This window comes from Rana temporaria, chromosome 2, assembly GCF_905171775.1.
Source record: "Rana temporaria chromosome 2, aRanTem1.1, whole genome shotgun sequence".
Classification (NCBI taxonomy): Eukaryota; Metazoa; Chordata; class Amphibia; order Anura; family Ranidae; genus Rana; species Rana temporaria.
In genome coordinates, this window is record NC_053490.1 from 53,091,974 (window position 1) to 53,114,695 (window position 22,722).

Genomic DNA, 22,722 nt, shown 5'->3' on the forward strand with positions numbered 1-22,722 from the left:
AATTCCATGCTTGCCTCTCTGCGATGCGTCGGCGTGGCGTACGGCATTTGCGTTACATCGGCGTAATGTCCGCCCAACTCTATGTGAATCCGGGCCATAGTCGCTACACAGCATACCCACTTTTTAAATGTCCCTACTTCCTGGGGGTGACACCACTTTTGAAATCCTCTCTATAATATAAAGCAAGTTCTGAATCTGTTAGGGAAGTTGGAGCCCCCATCATATTGGTTGCAGCCTTTGTAGAGACCCTAAGTGTGAAGATTTTACAACTGCAGGCAACATGACCTTTAGGACAATGAAAAAATAAACTGTAAAACAAATCAAAGAGCTTCTAACCACAGAACCCATAGGAAAGCAAAAAAACCCTCATAAAGCATGATTCAATTTGCTCCAGTATTGGCAAAATTCCTCCCTGACCCTAAGGGCAAGCACATGGCTTCCTTCCTAGATCATCTATATGTGCTTTTTAAAAAGCTGAAATGTCAGATTTAACTACTTGCCGACCGCCCACCGCCGTTATACGTCATCACTTTAGAGATGAATATCTCGGTAACGGTAGCAGCTGCTGCCACAATCGAGATATTCATCTCTTCTGTGGGCGGCCGTGTTAACGATAATGGCGGTCTCCGCGGCGAATCCGCCGCGAGATCGCCGTTATCGGTGGCGGGAGAGGGGCCCCACCCCCCTCCCGCCGCTGTTCCGCGCCCTCCGCCGCTTACCGGAGCCGTCGGTAGCGGCGGAGGAGATCGCGACCATCCGGCAGCTGAGCGGGGACGAGACTGAAGGAAAAATCTCCTTCGCCCGTCCCCATAGCTCCGCTGGGCGGAAGTGACGTCAAAACGTCAGTCCCGCCCAGCGTCTTAAAGAAACATTTTTTTTTTTGTCATTTGAAAAAATGACATTTCCAAATTTTTAATTTTTTTTTTGCATTTAAGCCTAAATATGAGATCTGAGGTCTTTTTGACCCCAGATCCCATATTTAAGAGGACCTGTCATGCTTTTTTCTATTACAAGGGATGTTTACATTCCTTGTAATAGGAATAAAAGTGATAATTTTTTTTTTTTTTTTTTCAGTGTTAAAAATTGTAAAATAAATAAAAATAAATGCGAAAAGCAAAAAAAAAAATTTTTTAAAGCGCCCCGTCCCGACGAGCTCGCGCGTAGAAGCGAACGTATACGCGAGTAGCGCCGACATATGAAAACGGTATTCAAACCACACAAGTGAGGTATCGCCGCGATTGTTAGAGCGAGAGCATTAATTTTAGCCCTAGGCCTACTCTGTAACTCAAAAAATGCAACCTGTAGAATTTTTTAAACGTCGCCTATCAAGATTTTTAAGGGTAAAAGTTTGACGCCATGCCACGAGCGGGCGAAATTTTTAAGCGTGACATGTTGGGTATCATTTTACTCGGCGTAACATTATCTTTCACAATATATAAAAAAATTGGGCCAAATTTATTGTTGTCTTATTTTTTCATTTAAAAAAGTGAATTTTTTCCAAAAAAAGTGCGCTTGTAAGACCGCTGCGCAAATACGGTGTGACAAAAAGTATTGCAATGACTTCCATTTTATTCTCTAGGGTGTTAGAAAAAAAAAATATATAATGTTTGGGGGTTTTAAGTAATTTTCTAGCAAAAAAAAATGGTTTTGTCTCGTAAACACCGACTCTGAAAAACAGGCCCGGGGCTAAAGTGGTTAAGGGGCGATCTAATAAAATAGCCTAAAACTGAACAAAAAAAAAAAAAACATTATTTTATTATGTTCACTTATTGTGTCTTTTTTCTTTTTTAATTTTTATTTTCGAAATACGGCTTTTATTTTACCTTTTACAATACTAAAACATTTTTTTCCAATTCATCTTGGACTGTCATCTCGCAGCTGGCTTAATGAGAATGAATTGCTGAAGCAAGGCTTGCTAGCAGTATCCAGAAGAAAATTAATTGTCTAACCTCCATTCAGTATCTCCTGCTACATTTCTTCCCCTGTCTTTTGATAGGATACAATAGCAGACGGCTAACAAGAATTCCCTGTAGGGATACAGAGGAATGTAGCTGGTCTTGGCTTTTTTTTATATATATATATAGTTTTCATAATACCTGTCTTTGGCAGATTTTCAGCATTATATGTAACATGGAAGAGTATCATTATCATGAAACTCTGAGATTATACGATAGGCAATTTAAATTGCTTACATAATCCGTGGCTAAACAACGAAGCCCTAAACCCTATGCCATGTATAATTTGCAGTCACACCTTATTATATGGAAGCGGATACATTTAATAGGCCGGTACATGTTTAGTAGTGACATCTATCTTGGGCCTTCATGGGTTTCTTCTTTCATCATCGAAGATGAGGGGCAGGAAAACCTTGATCTGCCTGTGGACACCTGATTTGAATTTAGGTCAGGTTATATATAGAGAGCTTTGAAATTGGAGTTGGAAGAGATGGGGCTCAGAATTTTACAATACATACTGAATAATTTTGCTTGGCAATTTGTTTTGGCAGAGACTTCCTTTTTCTTATATAAATTACAGTACAAGGTTACTCTGTAAAAATGGTTAGCCAGATTCAGGTACGGCGGTGCATCTTTCAGGCGGCGTAGCGTATCGTATTTACGCTACGCCACCGTAAGTCAGAAATGCAAGTGCTGTATTCACAAAGCACTTGCCTCTTAAGTTACGGCGGCGTAGCGTAAATGGGGCCGGCGTAAGTGCGCCTAATTCAAATGAGGATGAGGGGGCGTGTTTTATGTAAATGGGTGGTGACCCGAGGTGATTGACGTTTTTTACGAACGGCGCATGCGCCGTCCGTGTACATATCCCAGTGTGCATTGCTCCAAAGTACGCCGCAAGGACGTATTGGTTTCGACGTGAACGTAAATTACGTCCAGCCCCATTCACGGACGACTTACGCAAACAACCTAAAAAATTCGAATTTCGACGTGGGAACGACGGCCATACTTAACATTGACTAGGCCAGCTATTTGTTCGACTAACTTTACGCCGGAAAAAGCCATAAGCAAACAACGTAAAAAAAATGCGCCGGGCGCATGTACGTTTCTGAATCGGCGTATCTAGTCATGTACATATTCTACGCCAAACTCAACGGAAGCGCCACCTAGCGGCCAGCCTAAATATTGCACCCTAAGATACGACGGCGTAGGAGACTTACGCCGCTCGTATCTTAGCCTAATTTAAGCGTATCTGGTTTCCAGAATACGCTTAAATTTAGGACAGCGTAGATTCAGAGTTACGTCGGCGTATCTACTGATACACCGGCGTAAAGCTACCTGAATCTGGCTAGGTGTGTATAACAACCAATCATGTGGGCCTGATTTCCTAAAGTAAATAAACAAGATCAGGGATAAATCACTATGGTATACTTGCATTGCAATCCACGTACATATCGATCACAATCCCTAAACCTGTCTAGATTAATGGTCACTGATGGTCATTGCATACAGCGCAGGCCTTGTTTGATGTGTACGTTGAACATCCAAATATTGCTACTTTTGTGTGCTTCCGTTCTGATAGGGGTCACCTTCCAATATGCACCTCAGTGTATTTATTGACTGGCTTGCCAAACAATAAAATGCACCAAGCTCAGTAATGTGTCAAAAAACCCTGTTGTCAATATCAACATGTAAAAAGTTATATTGTATGTGTATTTGTCGATGGAATCTTTATTTACCAGCACCAACATATGAAATCTCATATGCCAGCTAGCGCTTAACGCAAGCCTTCACTCATTTCCATGACTTTGCATGGTTGTAGCTTTCAATCCACAATATATATAAAGCCACCTCCTTTTTTTTTATTTTTTTTATTTATGTGCGGCCTGACCCCTCCTCTGTTCTCACCAAGGCGAGAATGACCTCTCCTCCTTTCCTTCCGTCCTATGAGTTTTCTACGTCAAATATCCCAGGAGGCTTCAGGTATCTTACAGAGGCTAAAGAAAGATGGACATCGCACTGGAGCAGGGCAGAACTGGCATACATCATCAGGGAGGCAGCTGACTTATCCTAGAAGAGACAGCTGGGCTCCCGTTGATGTCAGAAAGAAGATGGTGGCACCAATGGAGCGAAGAATCACAGCAGAGCAACGCTGGATTCGCTAAGCGGATGAGTATGTTTATGAGGACACCAGCAGTGACAGAAATAGGGGGTAAAATACACACACATGGGAATTTAACACAGGTAAATACAAAGGGGCAGATCCACAAAGAAAGTACGCCGGCGTATCTACTGATACGCCGGCGTACTTTCAAATTTACAGCGTTGTATCTTTGTTTTGAATCCTCAAAACAAGATACAACGGCATCTGGGTTAGATCCGACAGGCGTACGTCTTAGTACGCCTTCGGATCTTAGATGCAATTTTTCGGCGTCCGCTGGGTGGCGTTCGCGTCGAGTATGCAAATTAGCTATTTCCGACGGTCCACGAACGTACGAGCGTCCGTCGCATTCTTTTACATCGTTTCCGTTCGGCTTTTTTCGGCGTATAGTTAAAGCTGCTATTTGGTGGCGTATGCAATGTTAAAGCGGGAGTTCAACCAATTCCTTTTTTTTTTTTTTTTTTTTCCTTAGCTTCCTGCTCGTTTTGTCTAGGGGAATTGGCTATTTGTTTTAAAATATGATCCGTACTTACCCGTTTTCGAGATGCATCTTCTTCCGTCGCTTCCGGGTATGGGTCTTCGGGAGCGGGCGTTCCTTCTTGATTGACAGTCTTCCGAGAGGCTTCCGACGGTCGCATCCATCGCGTCACTCGTAGCCGAAAGAAGCCGAACGTCGGTGCGGCTCTATACTGCGCCTGCGCACCGACGTTCGGCTTCTTTCGGAAAACCGTGACGCGATGGATGCGACCTTCGGAAGCCTCTCGGAAGACTGTCAATCAAGAAGGAACGCCCATTCCCGCAGCCCATACCCGGAAGCGACGGAGAGGATGCATCTCGTAAACGGGTAAGTACTGTTCATATTTTAAAACAAATAGCCGATTCCCCTAGACAAAACGAGCAGGAATCTAAGGCTAAAAAGTGCCCTCTAAGGGTGAACCCCCGCTTTAAGTATGGCTGTCGTTCCCGGGTTGAATTTGAAAATATTTTATTTTGTTTGCGTAAGTTGTCCGTGAATGGGGCTGGACGTAATTTACGTCCACATCAAAACAATGACGTCCTTGCGACGTCTTTTAGCGCAATGCACGGCGGGAAATTTAGGGACGGCGCATGCACAGTTCGTTCAGCGCGGGGACACGCTTCATTTAAATGAAACACGCCCCCTACTCGCCGATTTGAATTACGCGCCGTTACATCGCGAAAGATACACTACGCCGCTGTAACTTACGGCGCAAATTCTTTGTGAATTCAAAGCTTTGAAAAGTAAGTTACAGTGGCGTAGTGTATCTCACATACGCTGCACCCATGCATTAGTACGTGAATCTGCCCCAAAATGTTTTCTTTAGTTTTGGATAGAGTGGAGAGGGATTAAAACACTTGTCAGTTTTTATTGCCCTCTGTGTCCCTATTAGGGAGATTCACCCTCTCTATTGGTCCTGTTTATTATTAGCATTGGAAGTAAAAGTAAAAGAAAATCCCAAACTGTGGGTTGTCCCTAAGAAAAGTAATAGAGAGGAAATCTTTCAATGGGGACACTAGTTCTTATGGCCTAGGGGTCCCCAAGGGATTCCCATAATTTGCAGGGATTTCCTCTCACTTCTTTTGGCTATGGAAGTTAGTGGAAGGCAGATCCACTGAAGGCAAGAAGTGAAGGCAAATCTCCCCAATGGGGCACAGATGTCAAAAAATAAACCAACACAGGTTTTAAATTCCTTTACTCTATCCAAAATTTAAAAAAAATGTTGCCTATAGTTCTACTTTATTTTTCTGCGCATGTGAACAAATATACGTGCATGCACAGTAACATTTGCAATACAGTTCACTGAAGCACCACCCCCCCCCCCCCTCGGCGCCCGCATCATTGGATTTGATTGACAGCAGAGGGAGCAAATGGCTGCACTGCTATCAATCTATCCAATCAAGAGCCGAGAACTGGGAAGAGAGACGCCAAGTCCTCGGTGTGGGACATTCCAGGGCTCAGGTAAGTAAAACAGGGGGCTGGAAATAACAGAAGGGTTTACAACCCCTTTAAATAGTAAATTCTTCTTTGCACATGATTGACATATAAACCATTTTAGTAATTAATGGCACACAGTCCATTTATGCTTCAGTGCAAATGTGTGACTACATCTCTCAAAATGTACCAATGTGAACACAGACTACAATAAAAACCTCATAGGGAATCTAAAAATAACCATTGTGTCTAAAAACTGAAAATGTGTGTGGTGGAGTTCCAGTTCTAAGAACCAATAAACATCTTGATTTTGAATAAAATGTCAGTGAATAACATTTATGAATATACTGTCGAAGCACTCCCCCTAAAGAGCCGCTGGTGAATTTTGGTCCTACTTTCCCCTTAGAGCACACATAGCCAGGCACATTTTTCTGCATTCCACTAGTTCAAAACAGTCTAGGGGTTTATTTTTTGGGGTTTTATTGAGAATGATGAACTGGGATAGGGAGAGGGAACATGAGATTCCCCAGAAAACTGTGGAACTGAACATCTTGAGGACTCCTTGACCTTCTGGCTGCCCAGTACAAGAATGAAAGTCCCACAGGATCTCTATGCTGACAGTGACTAGACTCCTTCCAAAGTCTAAAAGCTACACACAATCACTAACTCCTCAGCAATAGGTTTGTTTACTCACTTAGCCACAGGATCATCGGATGCCAATATCCACCAGTCTCTTCCTAGTGAGGGAGATGTAGACTCATACACCATACAGCTGGACTCTCCCACAAACTTCCTCTTGGCTCTCTCCAGTGGGCTTTTCCAGACCCAACTTGATCCCTGGACTCAAACTTGCAAATAGCACCACAACGCCCCCCCCCCCCCCCCCCCCCCAGCTAAGCCTAGCTGGAACCTCAGTGTCTTCCCAAAGGATTCTTCTAGAAATCTACACAGGGGTCTCCTCCAGCAGGACTGGACCCAGAAATTCTGCTGCTGCTGCTCAGGCCTCAAGCTATTTATGAGCTCTCTCACACCTTCTGGGCACATCTCCCTAGGGATTGACTAGAGTCCCAAAAATATTCAGGCTGTATACCCTTCTCTTCCTCCCGCTATGGTTCTAGAATTCAGTAGAAGAGAGCAGCCCTAATTGATCAGCCCCTTGCGCCTCTGATTACATTGGAGCTAACTACATTTACCTAGCAGTCTTCTCTATGCTAGGAGGGTGCTACACTGTTACACTGTACATACTGTATGTAGGCCTACATATACAAAGCAGTGTGAATGATTACATCCTTAAGTTTAGGCCCCAATCCACCTCAGCTTGGTTGCCTGACCCAAAAAGCATATTGTGACTCCTCTCTTAAGGCCCATAAACACGATCAGACTTTTTGACAACAAATGTCCGACGGACCTGTTTGATCGGACAAACTGTCCGTGTGTACGCTCCATCGGACAAACTTTTTGTGTTTTTCATCAGACAAATGTTCACTGTGCAAACAGACAAACTTTCTGGCAACAAATGTCCGATGGAGGCTAATCCTATCGTGTGTACACAAGTCCATCCGACTTAAGTCCAAAATACAAACACGCATGCTCAGAACTAATGCTAAAGATCAGACAACAATAGCAAAAGTTGCCCACAGGGTAACGGTAAAGAGCTGAAAAAACACGTGATTTGGTGAAAGTTGGCTGAAAAAGTCCTGCCTTGTGTATGCATACCAGGTTCACGGCCAAAGCCTATTCGGAGCAAAATCCACGAAAAAAGTCAGATGAAAGTCTGAACGTGTGTATGAGGCTTTATAATAACTTTGCTGGCTTTATCCAGAAAGGCGCAGAGATGGCCAAACAAGATAGAATAATATAAGAAAGTAAATTTGGATTGCCAAATTAAGAGCCTCTAGAATAAAATAGAAAAATACAGATGAGAACAAACGCAATTTCCTTGTAGCTGTGATCTGAGAGGTGACTTTGATTTTTAGACTTGTATTATATTTTTTGGGTAAGTAAGCAAATCGCTATAGATATATTTCTCCCAGGGCTGTGAAATATTGGTTGTTCTGCTGGCTGCACAATGTTTACAGGGAAGGGTAAAGTTCTTGGACTCAAGCGTACTTTTATAGCTACCTGAAGCAGTAAATTGCCTATGTATCAACACTTTCAAAATTGGATCACAAGTCCACATGCCGGCAGCCATCAAGCTCTTAAAGAAAAGGAATAATGTTTGGTTCATGGAACCTGAAAAGCTTTTTATAACAAACAAAATAGGAAAATGACTGCGGTGCTCTCTCACTTTTATTGCTGCAAGTAATATAATCTGACTGTCTGAAATGTAATAACGCTTTGTATAAAACAAAATGTATTAAAAGTGCCTGGCTACTTGTCCCTGCTTTGCTATATGCAGTTGCTCACATCTTTTAAAATTAAAGGCATATTTCAGAGTTGGAGAACATTGTCAGAAATGCTGTCGTGATTGGATTTTTTAGGCCATATAGTGAATAGCATAGGGGAAGGGCCAAATCCTCCGCTGGTCTGGGTCATCCCAGGGGGAGCGTTTTTCCACACTTCCTGTCTTCCTGTCACCAGCACAGGAGGTGAGGGAAAGTCTGCCCAAAAAGGACATATACTGCAATAATATTTTTCATTATAGCCCTTCCCTATCCATCCCCTCTCCCGCTCCCCTTTGGGCTGGATTTGGGCTTTATGGCATATTTACACCATAAGGTTTGTCATGATGCAAATTGCAATTCATACCCCAAAGCAGATCTACAAATCACAAAGCAAACTGCAAACCATTTTTTTTTTATTATGAAAGGTGGGCCTATAACTACATGCTGGTATATAAAAAGACAAATGTATACAATTTGAGCTCAGAAGCATGACGCTTTGAGGTATCTTTGACAGGCTATTATTCATGAAACATATAAACAGCCCTGTTTTCATGTGACATCTTCACTTCACAGTTCCTGACATTATTAGCGGAGATATGGAGTCGGCCATGGCAGTCGATCTGAATCCCTGGGTGGAATACGAATTCCGAGTCGTCGCCACTAACAGCATTGGAACCGGGGACCCCAGCATACCTTCCCGAGTCATCAGGACTAACGAAGCAGGTAATGTCTCTTTAATGTCTTCCTTTATGCGCACATGACCTTTCTGCAGTTAATGGCCTAGACTGCACAGCTACAATAACTTGGACTCTTAATGTTCCATACTGTGCTGCAAGACATTCACGTCTCTATGTGCTTTGTTATCAGACTGCTATAGTATGTTCTTAAATTTTTTTTATCATATAACATAACCCCAAGACAATTTCAGAAGGACAATTACTTTCTGTGAAATATCTTATCGTGTTGGGTTCCTCATGCCTTTAAGAGCCATTGCAGGTGGGAAAAAAAAGTATTGACCTGTTTGTGGCCATTATGGATGAGCGAATGAGTAATTTTGGAGATTTTTTTCGCTGTGAATTAATGATTTTGCAGTTGCTGACATTTCATGGAAACGGAAACTCTCAACTTAAAGGGGTTGTAAAGGTACAATTTTTTCCTCTAAATAGCTTCCTTTACCTTAGTGCAGTCCTCCTTCACTTACCTCATCCTCCCATTTTGCATTTAAATGTCCTTATTTCTTCTGAAAGATCCTCACTTCCTGTTCTTCTGTCTGTAACTCCACACAGTAATGTGAGGCTTTCTCCCTGGTGTGGAGTGTCATGCTCGCCCCCTCCCTTGGACTACAAGAAAGTCAGGACGCCTACTAACACACAGCTCCTTTCTCTATCTGCAACGTAGAGAGCGTCCTGACTCTCCTGTAGCCCAAGGGAGGGGGCGAGCACAACACTCCACACCAGGGAAAAAGCCTTGCATTACTGTGTGGAGTTACAGACAGAAGAACAGGAAGTGAGGATTTCTCAGAAGAAATAAGGACATTTAAAAGCAAAATGGAAGGATGAGGTAAGTGAAGGAGGACTGCACTAAAGTAAAGGAAGCTATTTAGGGGGAAAAAATGGTACCTTTACAACCCCTTTAACTCACTGAGCTGCTTAGGCCAAGTTTGTTTAAAAGATAACTCCACTTTTGTGAAAATAAATAATTAAATAGCATATTAAAAAAAATTATAATATAGCATATATAATTGCTGCACCGGCCATATTCTAATTTGATGTTATTACAAAATATATTTTCTTTTTAATCTGCAGCCTCTGTAATGTTCTGCAAAATTCAATGGAATATGGGAACTTGGAGGCGTTCTGTACACAGTTTGTGTATAGAAGAACTTCTCAAGAAATGTAATTTCTTGCATGCTTGTGTGATCGGCTCACTGATTTTGCCAGAAGTCTGAACTAATATACAAGTCAGATTTTTGGCATCCTCTGAAATAGGAATTATATTTTTGGTGAGACTTCCCCTAAGGCAAGGATATGAAATTAGCGGACCTCCAGCTGTTGCAGAACTACAAGTCCCATGAGGCATTGCAAGATTCTGACAGCCACAAGCAGGACATCCAGAGGCAGAGGCATTATGGGACTTGTAGTTTTACAACAGCTTGAGGTCCGCTAATTGCCTATGCCTGCCCTAAGGGTTGAAGCGGTAGTAAACTGAGCAAGAAAAACAACTTTTCCCCTGCAAGATAAATAGTATACACATACTAGCACATTATGTGAAAGTTACCTAAAAATTAAGCCCTCCAGTGGCGTTCTGACAGGGCTTCCATCTTCACCTGGTCTTCCTTCTGGATTTGCATGCTCCGGTGGTTTGAATGGCTAATTTGCGATAGCTTCACTCCCGCGCATGTGCAAGGCCATGGCACAGAGCTCTGAAGGAGTGGCACAAGTTTGCCATTCATTCAGAGTGCATACACCTCTGACGTCACCAGCTGCAATACAAGTAAATATCTGCTAAACCAGGGGTCTCCAAACTTTCTAAACAAAGGGCCAGTTTACCGTCCTTCAAACTTTAAGGGGGGGGGGGTGAACTGTGGCCAGTGGGAGAAGAAAATGTCTTGGCATCAGTGGGCGTAAACAATGCCCCACCATCATTAGGGCATTAGGGGGAGGAATAGTGTCCCATCATTGGTGTCAGTGGCTGTAATGGTGCCCCATCATCGGTATCAATGCAAGGACGAGTACCCATCATTGGTATCAATGGGAGAAATAGTGACCCATCATTGGTGTCAGTGGAAGGAATAGTGATCCATCATTGGTGTCAGTGGAAGGAATAGTGATCCATCATTGGTGTCAGTGGGAGAAATAGTGTCCCATAATTGGTGCCAGTTGGGGGAATTGTGCCACATCTTTGGTGTCAGTGGGAGGATTAGTGTCTCATAATTGGTATTCATGGGGAGCATAGTGTCCCATTGTCGATACAAGTGTCAGGATCTATCCCACTGTTGCTGATAGTGAGGGGAAGAATGCCCCAAGGGCCAGATCAAATCAAGCAAATGGCCACATCTGATCCCAGGGCCACAGTTTGGAGACCACTGTCCTAAGCGGTGCATGTTTAGGAGATACCTACAGGTAAGCCTTATTATAGTCTTAGAAATAATTCAAAACCTCTAGTTTGGGATTTTTAAGGCAATTTGAAATAATGGTTTCAAAAGATTATTCTATATATAAAAAAAAGATTTATTTTAACATATAAATAGATGAAGAATTATATAGAATAATTCAACATGTTGCACAAAATTTTTAAAGCATTGCATAATGTATTAGATTTGGTTGGAAGTGGTATTTCCCAACTACAGTACTTGCTGAACTACCACCGGTAGAAAATGGATGGTGATAAGTAGAGGGATCTCCAAAGCATTTCCAATAAAAGATGCATAAGCAGAACCTTCATCAGGGATTTATACAACTTCTGAAATGCAAAATAATCCCTTTTTAAAATTCATATGAATTCCACATATTTTCAACAACGATAATCTTGTTGAATGAACACTTACGCTAGATGCATATTTGTATAACATTTAGCAAAGGCTTTCCTAATATCACGCCCATTTTTTCTACCTTATTATAGTCTTACTTGTAGGTAAAAGATAAACAAAACAACTTAGGCCACGTACACACGGTCGGGCAAAACCGATGAGAATGGACCGAGGTTCAGTTTCATCGGTCCAAACCGACCGTGTGTATAGCCCATCGGTCTATTGTCCTTCGGTCCAAAATTTTAAAACATGCTTTAAAATCAACCCGATGGACCGCTGCCCGATCGGTCCAAACCGATGGTTAGTACAGAAAGCATCGGTTCAAAACCCGCGCATGCTCAGAATCAAGTCGACGCATGCTTGGAAGCCTTGAACTTTGTTTTATTCAGCACGTCGTGTGTTTGTTGTCACCGCATTCTGACCCGATCGGTTTTTGGAATGATGGTGTGTACGCACATCAGACCATCAGGCCACTTCAGCGGTGAACCGATGGAAATGGCCCGTCGGACCATTCTCATCGGTTTGGATCGACCGTGTGTACGCGGCCTCACCTATCACCTGCCTCACCTACCACTTTAATTACTTGTGAAGAAATGCATGCCGACACTGCAACTTTCCACATCAGAACATGGCATGTGCATCAACTGAATAGAATAAATGCAGATACTCCCATTGAGGAATCAGTATTCCGAGGACATGGGTGTGGGAGTTAAAATAGGCAGTGAAGAGGTCAAAAATCACTTCCCAGCCACCTATTTACCACTGATCGCTCTTCAGAGGGCAAGTCAAATGTAAAGGATCTCTAACTGTGCTGCACAAATCTCTCAACAGAACCCATAGTGCCATAAATGATAATGTTTTATTGAATCCCTAGGACATTAGTTTAATTTTATGATTGTTTATTTTATATGGCAAGTGTTATTTCATCCAGTACAATAGTACTGTGCCAGAAACGGCACCATTTGTTATGTGTGATATCCCAACAGCGGCTATCGTTACACGACTTCAGCTTGGCTAGGAGGCTGAATTTCGTTACATCTTGCATGTTTTCATATACTGTTACGGGTGATTACTTCCACTCTTTGTCCTCCAGGCGCTAACCTCTTCTGCAAGTAAGAGATAATAGCAATAACCATATGGGAAGCCTATAACATACACATACATTGAAGAAATGGATGCAGATTAAGGCATCCGAAGAGGAATCTTAATTGCCATTACCAAAGTCAATATGCAATTTATTTTCCCCTTCTCAGACATAGACATAATTGCCAAAGGTTTTGCTAGGGATGTGATTGCCTTTCTTCAGGTCAATATAACTATAACTGCAGGACGAGTGTTACTGCTGCTTAGAATTTAATAAAGCGCCAACTTGGCTGCCTTTTTTTTTTCTTCTTTTATGTTAGTACGAGTGCCCTTCACACACACAGCACTAGTTCTGTATGGCAGCTAGAGTGGAAACACAATGTATTGATGGAAGTCAGACCAGTGTGGTTCTAAAGGACGCTCGCTAGGAAGTTCAAACCTAAGACTGTCTCTTTTCTTTCTCTTGTTTTGTTGTGTTGGTGGAGCAGTAGTTATAGAGCAAGAACAATGGGATGTGAGGTTCTAGCGAACACAAAAATAATAACAATAAAGGTAACCGAGGATGGAGCGAAAAGCTCGAAGGTGGATGTGCTGCACTCTTAAAAAAGATAATGTGGAAAGTATAGAGAACTCTAAGGAACATTGAGCATCAATTTATTTATAGCACAACTGTTAGAAACCAAAAAAAAATATAAGTATTATAACTCAATCAACCATTCCATAATGTCTATCAATGTAATTCAAAGGCCCCCTAAAAAAAGTGTATATACAGAAAGAGTGTAATACTCCCCAGTATTGCAACAATAAACTAATGTAGACTAAAAAAATAGAAAACCTGACTATAACTCAATCAACCACCCCATAATGTCTATCAATGTAATCCAAAGTTCCCCCCCCCCAAAAAAAAAAAAAATTGTGCATATACAGAAAGAGTGTCAGACTCCCCAGGATTGCAACAATAAACTAATAAAAAAAAATGATTATAACTCAATCAACCACCCCATAATGTCTATCAATGTAATGCAAAGGTCCCAAAAAATAAAAAATAAAAATGTATATAAATGTGTAAAAATGTGTATATACAGAAAGAGTGTAATGCCGTGTACACACGATCGGATTTTTAGATAAAAAAAAAATAGAACATGTTTTAAATTCTTCCGATGGAGAAAAATCCGAAGGAAAATCATGTGGAATTCCGTCGGAGAAAAATCCACGCATGCTCAGAATCAAGTCGACGCATGCTCGGAAGCGTTGAACTTGTTTTTTCTCGGCTCGTTGTAGTGTTTTACGTCACCGCGTTTTGGACGGTCGGAACTTAGGCCCCGTACACACGACCAGTTTCCTCGGCAGAATTCAGCTTCCGACCGAGTTTCTGGCTGAATTCTGCCGAGAAACCCGGCCGTGTGTACACTTTCGGCCGAGGAAGCCGACGAGGACCTCGGCGAGGAAATAGAGAACATGTTCTCTATTTCCTCGTTGTCCTATGGGAGCTCTCGGCCCGCCGAGGTCCTCGGCGGCTTCAGGGCTGAACTGGCCGAGGAACTCGATGTGTTTGGCACGTCGAGTTCCTCGGCCGTGTGTACGGGGCCTCAGTCTGACAGTGTGTATGCAAGACAGCTTGAACGAAATTCCGATTAAAAAATCCATTGGTTTTAGACCATCGGATACTCCGATCGTGTGTACGCGGCATTAGACTCCCCAGTATTGCAACAATAAACTAATATATATATATATATATATATATATATTAAATGTATTATAACTCAATCAACCACCCCATAATGTCTATCAACATTATGCAAAGTTCCCAAAAAAAAAATTGTGTATATACAGAAAGAGTGTAATGCCGCGTACAGACGATCTGACATTCCGACAACAAAACCGTGGATTTTTTTCCAACGAATGTTGGCTCAAACTTGTCTTGGATACACACGGTTACACAAATGTTGCCGGAAATTCCGAACGCCAAGAACGCGGTGACGTACAACACGTACAACGGCATTATTAAAGGGAAGTTCAATACCAGTTGTGTTAGTAGAAGTTTGGTGAGAGAGACGATTCGTGCTGTTCAGCCTCCTGCTTTTCAGTCCGTTACAGAGTGACGAATGTTCTATCTCCATTACGAGTTTTACCAGACCCATCGCTTCCATCTCGTACTTGATTCAGAGCATGCGTGGAATTTTGTGCGTCGGAATTGTCCACACACGATTGGAATTTACGAGAACGGATTTTGTTGTCGGAAAATTTGAGAACCAGCTCTCAAATTTTTGTAGTCAGAAATTCCGACAGCAAATGTCCGATTGGGGCCTATACACACTCCCATCGAACATTTGTTGTCGGAAATTCAGAGAGTGTGTACGCGGCATTAGACTCAGTATTGCAACAATAAACTAATGTAAAATAAAAAAAATAAAAAACCTGATTATAACTCAATCAACCACCCCATAATGTCTATCAACGTAATGCAAAGTTCCCAAAAAACAAATTGTGTATACAGTATAGAGAAAGAGTGTTAGGCCTCATACACACGATAGTTTAACCAGAGGACAGCGGTCTGATGGACCGTTTTCATCGGTCCAAACCGATCGTGTGTGGGCCCCATAGGTCATTTATTCATAGGTTAAAAAAAATCCAACTTGCTTTAAATTTAACCGATAGATTCCTAACTGATCGGTCAAAACCGATCGTTAGTAGGCACGACCATCGATTAAAATCCACGCATGCTCAGAATCAAGTCGACGCATGCTTGGAAGCATTGAACTTTGTTTTTTTTAGCACGTCGTTGTGTTTTACGTCACCGCGTTCTGACACAATCATTTTATTAACCGATGGTGTGTAGGCGCGACGGACCATCAGTCAGCTTCATCGGTTAACCGCTGAAAATGGTCCATCGGTCCGTTCTCATCGGATGGACTGATTGTGTGTACGCGGCATAAGTGTAAATATGAGATCTGAGACCTTTTTGACCCCAGATCTTACATTAAAGAGGTCCTGTCATGCTTTTTTCTATTAAAATTAATGTTTACATTCCTTGTCATAGAAATAAAAGTGACACAATATAAAAAAAAAAAGAACAGTGTAAAAATAAAAAATAAAAGGTAAAAAATAATAATAAAAAAGAAGCAGAAGTGAAAGCATACATGAGCAGCGCCTGCATATGAAAACAATGTTCAAACCACACATGTGAGGTATCACCGAAATTGTTAGAGCGAGAGCAATAATTCTAGCTCTAGACCTCCTCTGTAACTCAAAACACGCACCCTGTAGAATTTTTTAAACATAACCTAAGGAGATTTTCAAGGGTACAAGTTTGTCGCCATTCCATGAGCGGGCGCAATTTTGAAGCATGACATGGTGGGTATCAATTTACTTGGTGTAACATTTTTTTTTTTATTCAAAACAGTGTATTTTTTCCCCCAAAAAGTGTATTTTTTCCCAAAAAAGTGATTTTTTTCCCCAAAAAAAGGACGCTTGTAAGACCTCTGCCAAATAGGGTGTGACAGAAAGTATTGCAACGATTGCCATTTTATTCTCTAGGGTGTTAGAAAAAAAATAGAGCAAAAAATGTTTTTTTTAACAAAATCTCAAAACAAGGCTCGGGGCTGAAGTGGCTAATATCCAACTAAGCTAATTCTCAGGCCTCGTACACACAACGAGTTTCTGGGCAAAAAACAGCAAGAAAATTGCTGTTTTTTTTTTTTTTTGCCGAGGAAACCCGTCGTGTGTACATTTTTCGACGAGGAAACTGTCGAGGAACTCGTCGAGCCAAAAAAAGAGCATGTTCTCTTTTTCCTCGACGGGAATGGAGAAAATTGGCACGTCGAGTTCCTCGACAGCCTAACAAGGAACTCGACGAGCAAAACGATGTATTTCGCCCGTCGAGTTCCTCGGTCGTGTGTACGAGGCTTCAGAAGCTGAACACAAATGTACTTTATTCACCCTAACTAGCTCTCCTATATAAAAACAAAACAAAAAAATCACTCACCTGCCTTCATCAAATGACCTCATGCCTTTGTATGATAACATTTACATGATCCTTTATCTTATTAATAATTCAAAGATCTTCACCAACAGAGATGCTGTAAATATGCTAATATAACATAGATATTATGACAGATGCAAATAAATGGAAGGGTCCTGCTCATGAATATTCAGGAAGGAGCATGTGGTGCCGATAATAAGCAGTAAGAGATACCTCTGTATGGATCTCATTTTACAAGTCCCTGTTCCCAGCCGCTGGCAGAGGCCTCCGAACCATCTTTATACTCGTATATATACACATGGCAAGTCTTCATCTTTACAAGCTGAGTAATTATAGTGTGCCAACTGTGCCAGCACTAAAGAACATATTGGCAATTTAGAATTATATGCTAATAATATTAATTGCTTATATCTGCGTTCTGTCGTAGAGATGCAGATTTGCAGGTGTTGATCACATTATTGTTCTCTCTAGAGAAGAGCAGACTGATATTAAAGTAGACCTTTCAGCCTGTAGGAAAACATTTCTAAAATGTCACGATATACAGCAACATTATACAAAAAACAAAGTAAAAACACTCTCGTCGGTTGTAAAGGAAAAAAATGTTTTCCTATAAAATAACAAACATGTGATACTTACCTCCACTGTGCAGTTCGTTTTGCACAGAGTGGCCCCGATCCACATTTTCTTGGGTCCCTCGGCGGCTGTCTCTGGTCCTCCCCGCAATTACTGACCACAATCATGCGAGAGCTCGCATGGTGGTGAGTAATTGCGGGCGCGCTCCCGTGATACAGAGAGCGGCCATAGCCGCTCACTGTATCACTCGGCCCGCCCCTCGGCGCGCCCCGTCACTGGATGTGATTGACACCAGCCAATGACTGCGCTGCTCTCAATCCATCCGCTCTAGCCAATCAGTGGCCAGGCTGAGCGGCGAAGAGGATCTCTGGACCGCACGGGACATTAGACGGGTCAGGTAAGTAAAACGGGGGCTCGGGGGGGCCGACAACATCAGATGTTTTTTCACCTAATGCATAGATTGCATTAAGGTGACATTTTTTTTTTTCATTTACAACTCCTTTAACCTCTTCGAAAACAGGAACTTTTGCCCCCTTACTGCCCAGGCCAATTTCAGCTTTTAGTGTTGTCAGGCCTCGTACACACGACCGAGAATCTCATCGTTAAAGTGGTAGTTCCCCCTCAAAAAATGTTTTACCCTTAGATTGATGCTCATTTTGTCTAGGGGAATCGGCTAGTTGTTTTAAAATCAAAGCTGTACTTACCGTTGTAGAGATAGATCTTCTCCGCCGCTTCCGGGTATGGTCTTCGGGTATGGGCGTTCCTTCTTGATTGACAGGCTTCCGACAGGCTTCCGACGGTCGCATCTATCGCGTCACGATTTTCCGGAAGTAGCCGAAAGTCGGTGCGCAGGCGCCCTATAGAACCGCACCGACGTTCGGCTTTATTCGGGTACTCGTGACGCGATGGATGCGACCGTCAGAAGCCTGTCGGAAGCCTGTCAATCAAGAAGGAACGCCCATACCCGACGACCCATACCCGGAGCGGCGGAGAAGATCGCTCTCTACAACGGTAAGTACAGCTTCGATTTTAAAACAACTACCCGATTCCCCTAGACAAAATGAGCATCAATCTAAGGGTAAAACATTTTTTGAGGGGGAACTACCGCTTTAAAGAATTGTTGTTTTCCTCGACAAGGTTCTTGTCAGGCTTGATGAGAATCTTGTCAAGCTTTCCTTGCATACATACAGTAGGTGTTTGTGATATTGTGTTTTTAGCACGACAGCATCGCGCTGATTCTCGGCGACATGGTGCCGAGATCTCGCCGACATCTCGCACTCACTGGAATAGTGACAGCACATCCCAGCAAGCGCGTCATAGAAGCGACGGGAGATCCGACTTGGATTCCTGCCAATTCTACACGTGTGCGGCGTTTGTTATGAATCCTGAGGGGGAAGTCCCCACCGGATTTTAAATAAAAATCCGGCATGAGTTCCCCCTCAGGAGCATACCGGGCCCTTAGGTCTGTTATGGGTTGTAAGGAGAGCCCCCCTACACCGAAAAAAACGGTGTAGGAGGTCCCCCTACAATCCATACCAGACCCGTATCCAAAGCACGCTACCCGGCCGGCCAGGAAGGGAGTGGGGACGAGCGAGCGCCCCCCTCCTGAGCCGTACCAGGCTGCATGCCCTCAACATGGGGGGGTTGGGTGCTCTGGGGCAGGGGGGCGCACTGCGGCCCCCCCACCTCAGAGCACCCTGTCCCCATGTTGATGAGGACAGGGCCCCTTCCCGACAACCCTGGCCGTTGGTTGTCGGAGTATGCGGGCGGGAGGCTTATCGGAATCTGGGAGCCCTCTTTAATAAGGGGGCCCCCAGATACTGGCCCCCCACCCTAAGTGAATGGATATGGGGTACATCGTACCCCTAACCATTCACCTGTAGGAAAAATGTCAAAGTTAATAAACACACCACACAAGGGTTTTTAAAATAATTAATTTTTCTGCTCCGGAGGCTCCCCCTGTCTTCTTTATTAGCTCTTTTACCAGGGGGAGCTTCTTCTTTGAAGTCTTCGGGTGGGTGGGGGCCGTCGTCTGGTTCTCTTCCACCGCCTGGGGGGGTCGCTTTTAAAAAAGCCCCCACCCCCCGGCGGGTTTCCTCCGGCGTCTTCGGCGGGGGGCTTCTTCTTCCGCTAACCCTGACGGGTCTTCTCCGCTATCCGGGGGTCTCCTTCTATGTTCGCCGCTCTCCGCTGTTGACTCGGCGCACCCCGGTTCTTCCTCTCGCTGTCCGGTGCCTTCTCCTTCCGTGCTGTACGTCTTCTTCTCCTTCCGTGCTGTGAGTTCTTCTTCCGTGCTGTGACGTCATGTTCTTCACTTCTCTTCTTCCCCCGATGTTGACACGTCGCCTTTCCTCGCTGCAATGACGGGTGCGTGGCTTGCATCGGATTTATATAGACCTCACAATCCCATCATGCTCTGGTACCTACCCATGTGATACCTACCCACGTGGGTAGGTATCACATGGGTAGGTACAGAGCATGATGGGACTGTGAGGCCTATATAGGTCCGATGAAAGCAGCGCACTTGCCATTTTAGCTAGAAGAGCCGGCGTGTCAACATCTGGAGAAGTGAAGAAGATGACGTCACAGCCCGGAAGAAGAAGAATACGTCACAGCACGGAAGAAGAAGATAGACGTTCAGCGCTGAAGGAGAAGGCACCGGACAGCTGGAAGAAGAACCGGGGTGCGCCGAGTCAACAGCGGAGAGCGGCGAACATAGAAGAAGACCCCCGGAGAGTGAAGAAGACCCCCCGGATAGCCGAAGAAGACCCCCCCGGATAGCGGAAGAAGAAGCACACCACCCCCCGCCGAAGACGTCGGAGGAAACCCGCCGAGGAGTGGGCGCTTTTATAAAAGCGACCCCCCCCGGCGGTGGAAGAGAACCGGACGGCGGCGAAGAGCGGCCCCCACTTATTAAAGGGGGCTCCCAGATTCCGATAAGCCTCCCGCCCGCATACCCCGACAACCAACGGCCAGGGTTGTCGGGAAGGGGCCCTGTCCTCATCAACATGGGGACAGGGTGCTCTGAGGTGGGGGGCCGCAGTGCGCCCCCCTGCCCCAGAGCACCCAACCCCCCCCCATGTTGAGGGCATGCAGCCTGGTACGGCTCAGGAGGGGGGGGCGCTCGCTCGTCCCCACTCCTTTCCTGGCCGGCCGGGTAGCGTGCTTTGGATACGGGTCTGGTATGGATTGTAGGGGGACCCCCTACGCCGTTTTTTCGGCGTAGGGGGGGCTCTCCTTACAACCCATAACAGACCTAAGGGCCCGGTATGCTCCTGAGGGGGGAACCCATGCCGGATTTTTATTTAAAATCCGGCGGGGACTTCCCCCTCAGGATTCATAACAAACGCCGCACACGTGTAGAATTGGCGGGAATCCAAGTCGGATCTCCCGTTGCTTCTATGACGGCTTTGTCTCTATCGCGGCAAGCGAGCTCGGCGCTGGCTTCCGCGATGGGGCTCGTAGGTGCTCAATCTCGCCGAGAAAGGGAGCGAGATTGACACAATATCGCATGCACCTACTGTACTGTCAAGACAAAATCTTGTCATTCTGAAACGCGGTGACGTACAACATGTACAATGGCACTATAAAGGGGAAGTTCGATTCCACTGGCGCCACCCTTGGGGCTGCTTTTGCTAATCTCATGTTCCTGCGTGTTAAGTAAAAGTTTGGTGAGAGACGATTTGCACTTTTCAGTCTGTTACAGCGTGACGAATGTGCTATCTCCATTACGAAAACGACTTTTACCGAAAACGCGCCCCCATCTCATACTTTATTCTGAGCATGCGCGGGTTTCTTAGCATACACACGAACGTGTTTCTCGTCGTAAACCAGCCCGACGAGAAACACGCCGAGGAAATTGAGACTCCCGACGAGAAAAAAGAGAACTTGTTCTCTTTTTTTCTCATCGAGATCCACAACAGTTTTCTCGACTTAAAACATACACACGACCGTTTTTCTCGGTAAAAATGCTCTGCCAACATTTTTCTTGATAGATTTTGCAGAGGAAAACGGTTGTGTGTACGAGGCCTCACACTTTGACAATTGCACGGTCATGCAATGCTAAACCCCAAATAAATTTTTGTTATTTTCTTCACACAAATAGAGCTTTCTCTTGGTGGTTTTTAATCACCACTGGGTTTTAAAAATGTTTGCTAAAAAAGAATAGAAATGTAAAAAAAAAAAAAAGTTTTCTTAATTTCTGTTATTACATTTTGTAAATAAGTAATGTTTCCCCTTCACTAATGTGTGCTGATGAGACAGCACTAATAGGCTGCACTAATAGGCACTGATGAGGCGGCACTGAAGCGCACTGATTAGGTGGCTCTGATGAGGAGGCACTATAATACCGCACTGATATGCAGCACTGATAACACTGATAGATGGCACTGATGGGCACTGATAGATGGCACTTATGGGCAATGATAGGCAGCACTGATGGGCGGCACTGACTGGCATCACTGATGGGCACTGATTCGTGTCACTAATGGGCACTGATTGGTGTCACTGACGGGCACTCACTGATTAGTGTTCACTGATGGGCACTGCTGGGGCTGCACTGATTATCAGGGCACTGATGAACAATCTCCCCTGGCGGGAGATGCCGCTGATCAGCTCTCCTCTCCTCACACTCCGTCAGTGTGAGGCGTGGAGAGCCGATAAACAGCACTTCATTATTTACATGTGACCGGCTGTGATTGAACACAGCTGATCACATGGGTAAAGAGCCACGTCATTGGCTCTTTATATGGCACGACTGCCACGCTGCGTGCCCCCACGGGCGCACCAGAGCGATCACACTGGGGCGACATCAAAGGATGTTGTCTCAGAACGAGAGGGGATCCCGCCCATGGTCATTTTACTATACAGCGGGCGATAGTTAAAGGCATTTACTTAATTGTGCTTGCCTTGGATGAGATGATGATGTCATAAGTTTGCTGCAGGCAAGAGGAAGCATTTCTTTTTAGAAAGTTACAATTCCCTTTTGTGTGCACACAAGTCACTGCCATTTGGTCATCATCAATGCAGTGTATGAAAATCATGGCTTCTATGGAGTAGGGCTTGGGACCCAACAAGATAGTATAACCATACAGGTTATGGTGAGAAG

General features: G+C 44.1%; 1 protein-coding gene across 1 annotated transcript in view; it reads left to right on the top strand.

Moving 5' to 3' along the window:
• CNTN5 (contactin 5) overlaps positions 1-22,722 on the top strand; it is a 2,004,044-nt gene that overhangs the window by 1,852,348 nt on the left and 128,974 nt on the right. Inside the window, exon 20 of the mRNA XM_040340187.1 lies at positions 9,022-9,171. Coding sequence (XP_040196121.1) covers positions 9,022-9,171 — 150 coding nt within the window. The remainder of the gene's footprint in view (positions 1-9,021; positions 9,172-22,722) is intronic.